General features: G+C 36.5%; 1 protein-coding gene across 1 annotated transcript; it reads right to left on the bottom strand.

Moving 5' to 3' along the window:
* Nucleotides 1-1,509: 1,509 nt before the first annotated feature.
* LOC125178037 (extensin-2-like) lies at nt 1,510-4,902 on the bottom strand. Its single transcript, XM_047880929.1, has 2 exons — nt 4,898-4,902; nt 1,510-2,392 (listed from the first exon to the last, which is right to left on the bottom strand). Exons 1-2 carry the CDS (start codon nt 4,900-4,902, stop codon nt 1,510-1,512), a joined length of 888 nt encoding a protein of 295 aa, XP_047736885.1.
* Between the last annotated feature and the right edge of the window lie 1,478 nt (nt 4,903-6,380).

Raw genomic sequence — 6,380 nt, 5'->3', positions numbered from 1 at the left:
CATAGTATAAACCCGTTCATAAACACTCCATTTATCACACAGTATATACCCGTTCATATACACCCCATTTATCACACAGTATACACCCGTTCATAAACACTCCATTTATGACACAGTATACACCCGTTCATATACACCCCATTTATCCCACAGTATACACCCGTTCATATACACCCCATTTATGACAAAGTATACACCCGTTCATATACATTCCATTTATCACACAGTATATACACCCGTTCATATACACCCCATTTATGACATAGTATACACCCGTTCATATACATTCCATTTATCACACAGTATACACCCGTTCATATACATTACATTTATCACACAGTATATACACCCGTTCATATACACCCCATTTATGACATAGTATACACCCGTTCATATACATTCCATTTATCACACAGTATACACCCGTTCATATACATTACATTTATCACACAGTATATACACCCGTTCATATACACCCCATTTATGACATAGTATACACCCGTTCATATACATTCCATTTATCACACAGTATACACCCGTTCATATACATTACATTTATCACACAGTATACACCTGTTCACATACACCCCATTTGTCACACAGTATACACCCGTTCACATACACCCCATTTATCTCATAGTATATACCCGTTCACATACACCTCATTTATCTCATAGTATATACCCGTTCACATACACCCCATTTGTCACACAGTATACACCCATTCACTGTGGGAGCGCATTCCTCCAATGGCCGCTATTCCGCAACCCAGGCTCGATCTGACGACATGGAGCAGACTTGTGAGTCATTATGATTATCAGCTATTAAAAAATCACAAGCCTATTAAATATTTTTATCTTAATATAATAAATTTTAAGACTTTTAAATGTGTTTGAACAGCTTTGGTTCTTTTACGAACTCGAGGAATTCCGAGCCGAATAATATCTTATCTATAACAGCTCACATGTGTATAGTTAAATGTTGGGCTTAAAATCCGTAGAATTTTTTGTTAGATGTACACTGTTTTCCTACGATATTTCCGGGTCCTTCAGAAATACTGGAAATAATGTAAAAATTTGTCATTAATCGGTGCTTTATTTAAAGAGCAAACAGGAAGAAGGAATGGAAAGAATAATATTAGTACCAAATAGAAAAAATATAACTCAGTACTCACTGCTGTGAGTGACAGAGAGCGCATTTTCTCGTCGACGAAATCATGAAGTCACGGACGGACAGGTGGACAGACAGACAGACAGACAGACATACAGATGGACGGACGGACATGGCGAGCACAATAGTGCATTTTTCCACAAATGAAAAAATGCGCTAAAAACGGTGCAAATGAGACTGTAAATTTGTTGACAAGTTCTGAGCAAAAATTCACCACAAATCTGGAGCTGCAAAAAATGATGATTTGAAGTTTATGACAATTTTTGCGTGCGAGTGTTCGATCTTTAAATTATGCAAAGAAGTCCGTAAATAAGTTATCAATTATCCGATCAATCGTGTTCATGGAGTGACTTTATATGGCGACTTGTAAGGTGACTTGTATGGCGACTTGTATGGCGACTTGTAAGGTGACTTGTATGGCGACTTGTAAGGTGACTTGTATGGCGACTTGTCTGGCGACTTGTCTGGCGACTTGTCTGGTGACTTGTATGGCGACTTGTATGGCGACTTGTATGGCGACTTGTATGACGACGTGTAAGGGGACTTGTAAGGGGACTTGTATGGCGACTTGTATGGCGACTTGTATGACGACTTGTATGGCGACTTGTATGGCGACTTGTATGGCGACTTGTATGGCGACTTGTAAGGTGACTTGTATGGCGACTTGTATGGCGACTTGTATGGCGACTTGTATGGCGACTTGTAAGGGGACTTGTATGGCAACTTGTATGGCGACTTGTATGGCGACTTGTTTGGCGACTTGTATGGCGACTTGTAAGGTGACTTGTAAGGTGACTTGTATGGCGACTTGTATGGCGACTTGTTTGGCGACTTGTATGGCGACTTGTAAGGTGACTTGTAAGGGGACTTGTATGGCGACTTGTATGGCGACTTGTTTGGCGACTTGTATGGCGACTTGTAAGGTGACTTGTAAGGTGACTTGTAAGGTGACTTGTATGGCGACTTGTATGGCGACTTGTTTGGCGACTTGTATGGCGACTTGTAAGGTGACTTGTAAGGGGACTTGTATGGTGTCTTGTATGGCGACTTGAATGGCGACTTATATGATGACTTATATGTGGCGACTATTGTGGCAACTTGTATGGCGACTTGTATGACGACTTGTAAGGGGACTTGTAAGGGGACTTGTATGGCGTCTTGTATGGCGACTTGTATGGCGACTTGTATGGTGACTTGTATGGCCACTTGTAAGGTGGGGTTGCTGACAAATTGACACACATAATGAAAATGAATGGTGAAATGCAAAAATAATTATTAGATATGAATGATGTGACAGTAATTTCATCATGATCTGTTTGCATTTATTTGATACAGTTACCCTTGCCCATCGAAATCAATTAAAGTATTTCCGCATCTATGTAATGGTCAGTACGTTAAGTAAAAATTCGATCAAATTCAGCAATTAAAATTTGTATTTCCTAAGTCAAGTAACTACTTTTATTGTAAAATAGTTGAATATTTTTCTTTGAGATTTGCTGTAACAATATGTGGCACCATAAAAATTTAAGGAATATTTTAAGGCCTTATATATTTTTTTATATTTAGATATTGGAGTGAATCACGAGACACGACAGAGTAAATAACTAAAATGACTAAATACTCATAAATTTCGGGACAGCACAAGTTATTTTTGGCAGATTCAATACTGAAATTTGAAGCGAACATGGTAAGGCTTGAATTAGGTTTACGATTAGCTTTCTCTACTTCCGAAGATAGATAGAACTGTGAGCACATTTGAATCTTCTGCCGCTTTTAGAGAAATGCGGCGGAGGAATACAAACAAGAACGCAAAGCGTTCCAAGCGCGTCTGAAAGTTGGCCCGCTAATATTTGTGGTGCCATATTGTGGCGCCATATTGTGGTGCCAATGTTGTGGCGCCATATGGTGTCAATGTTGTGGCGCCATATCGTGGTGTCAAAGTTGTGGCGCCATATTGTGGTGTCAAAGCTGTGGTGCCATATTGTGGTGCCAAAGTTGTGGCGCCATATTGTGGTGCCAAAGTTGTGGCGCCATATTGTGGTGCCAATATTGTGGCGCCATATTGTGATGTCAATAACGCAGCGAAATATTGTGATGCACAATATACAGACAATGTTGGTTTTGATCATTTGCTCAGTTATAGAATTCAAAGGCATTGATTGTTCATTAATTGCATTCGGCATCAAATTTTAAAGCATGAAAGGAAATTTCCTATCTACGTAAATAATACAGTAACAAGTCCTCTTTATCATAATGCTAATTTTTTTGCTTGTCTGATATTTTGCGATGGTTATAAGAGTTATTTTAGTAAGATATAATTGCAAACATCCCTATTTTGCCGCCTAATAATTGCGTATTTACTCATCACAAGTGCACTGCATCAAATTATATATTTCTAGTGCAACTTTTTTTGGCATAGATAAATTTTTAAATTATATCAAATGAGAAACTGCTCGCGAAGTCGATGTTGTATGGGCTAATTATACTAGTTTTACTTAAAATCTATTAAGCATGCCGTCAATATTTTGTTTTTGATCGAATCTTTTTCGGAAATAAGAAAAACGAACATCAAAGCTTACTTTCAGCCCGAAATTTACAGCCGGGTCTTAGAATTCATACATTTTAACTTATTTACTGCTAGATAATATTGCATTAGGCGTTATTACGAGCGTGATGCGCAAATGTACGTCGCGCGCAGAGGAGATTAAGATAAATTATAGAGGTTGATGTTTACTCTGAATTTCATGAGTCGTTCCTAATAAAAATTGGTTGAAATTCGTAGAAAAATTAAAATTCTCACACGCCTTAAAAATTGTTCTCCAGTATATTTATTGCATGATATAGACGAATTAAAATTTCAACAAAATTATGAACAATTTTCAGAGAAATTCAAAAAAATATCAACTGAAAGATAAGCTTCAGAAAAAAAGCCTTTTGAGTGAACAACTTTCATAATTATCACGCTATTACGGGAAATCGGCACAACACGTTGCCTTGATAGCAATAACTCAAAATTCGTTCAATAATTCGTCGAAATGTTTAAATTAGAAAAAGGTTAACAATCAGGAACTGAATGCACGCGAATTATTCAATAAATAAACTTTAAATGAGGACAAAATATCATGAAGAATAATTCATTACGTATGAGTAATGAATTATTCATGAGTTCCCTCTCGTTATTTAAATGAATAATTATTCATTACGTATGGCTGGGTATGAGTTCACTCTCGCTATTTAAATTTGAATAAAATCTGTGTCGGCTGGGCTCAAGTGATAAAATAGCCGGTGCTTGATCGATTTGAAGACACATTTAGGTATAGTAGCACAGGTTGGACGTTCACAGAAAGTGGGCTCGAAAAACCTTTGCCATAATCGAAACAGAACATAAAATTCTTGGAATATATAATTAATTAAAATTATATTAAAAATGAAATTAAAATACAATGCGTATTGGTCCATTACAGTGTCTAGTCTACATACCTGATTTATTATATCCACTATATAAATTTGACATTTCATTTTAAATTTTTAAATTTTATTTACTGAGAAAGAATGTTTGGTGTCAGACCTAAAATAATGAACATGATAGCTGAAAGTGTAGGAGTACAGCATCAAACATTTGGAGCCTATAGAAAACTTTCTTTGAAAGAAAAGAAAACTTTCGGGATAGACATTTATATATTAACGCAATATGTCCAAAGAATTTATTGATGTGGACCGAACTTACTTCATTCGATCACAGTTATTTATTAATGAACATTGATTTTCGTTTCATTTTCACTAGGGTAGTACCTTTCTCAAAAGCCTGATAACTTTCTCTGCAATTTTTAATATCCGGAAACTAAGTGAAAAATACTCATTCGACAAGAAACCGCCCATAATGATAATGGGCTTCATAAATTCGAAACTTAAAATCATGCATTCTTAGCTGATAAATTTTGTACTTACATCAATTGCAAAGAAATCTTGAAGTATAGCGCTAAAATGTTTGATTTTTTCAAATATGATTTCTGAACAAAATGATCAGACGGATTTTTTCTCTGTCTCTCATCATTATAATTATACACTTTGCAGGAAATTTTGATTAAACTTCCACAATGGTTAAGACCAAATTTGTCCAATTATGCTATTCTTATATCAATTTTTATTTAACGACCACAATTAATATATGGAAACCGAGCGAGGTCCATGCGTAATACTGTATCAAATATTTACAGTGTAATTTTAACCTAAATTAGGCCCGGATATTATTCTATCTAAGTGTACTACTTAGTCTTTTTACGTACATGCAATTCCAACCTGAATAGCAATGTGCAGCTTCAGAAATAAGATATGAACAAGACGCTTCAATTGCCAAGTAACAGCGAGATATTGTCGGTGCAAAGACGTGCGCTCAACTACTTTTGCATCGTGGCCACGTCCTGGTTTAAAATTTTTAACCCAGATTTTACTGCATCTAAAATTAATTTCTATCCAAATATTCATTACTAGCATGAAATAAAACTAAGCTGTAACACTTATGCAAGGAATTTAAGTTGAAATATATGTCCAATTATTGTTATTTTTTAAGGTATTTAGCTCCGAAAGTGTAGAGATCCCAGTTGAGCTCCTATTTATTGTCTGTTGGACAATATTAAGCATTGGATCTGCAATATTCAACATCAGCAGATATACGTGGAAATGACTCGATGACTTCGCATTTTGAACTTGTTAAATTTCGGAGCATATGTAGGGAAAGCTTTGTAATCAACAAGAAGTTGTAGCGCATTATCTCATTTATGGAAAAAAGGCGCTATTGTGCTCGTCATGTCTGTCCGTCTGTCTGTCCGTCCGTCCGTCCGTGACCACGTTTTCGTCGACGAGAAAATGCGCTCTCTGTCACTCACTGCAGTGAGTACTGAGTTATATTTTTCTACTGCCTTTAACTCATCCAAAAATTTTGACACATTTCGTTTGGTTCATGCTAATTAGGTAAAAAATTGTCTGAAAATAATTTGTATTCAGAAGCCTTGATTTTAAAAAAAGTAAACAGCAATTTTTTTACAAACTACCATAGTTACGCGCTTCCAGCTCAGTGGAAACCTCGACTAAATTGAACAAAATTCGGCCAAAACTCTGCGGCGTTTGCATGACACTTTTAGCGTCAGTAGCACGCTGGGGGCCGTGTGAGTAGGTGGTGTGTCATACGCTCCTCCACTCGATCGCTCATG

This window comes from Hyalella azteca, unplaced genomic scaffold, assembly GCF_000764305.2.
Source record: "Hyalella azteca isolate HAZT.00-mixed unplaced genomic scaffold, Hazt_2.0.2 contig6610, whole genome shotgun sequence".
Classification (NCBI taxonomy): Eukaryota; Metazoa; Arthropoda; class Malacostraca; order Amphipoda; family Hyalellidae; genus Hyalella; species Hyalella azteca.
This window is presented reverse-complemented; position numbering and strand designations above follow the sequence as displayed.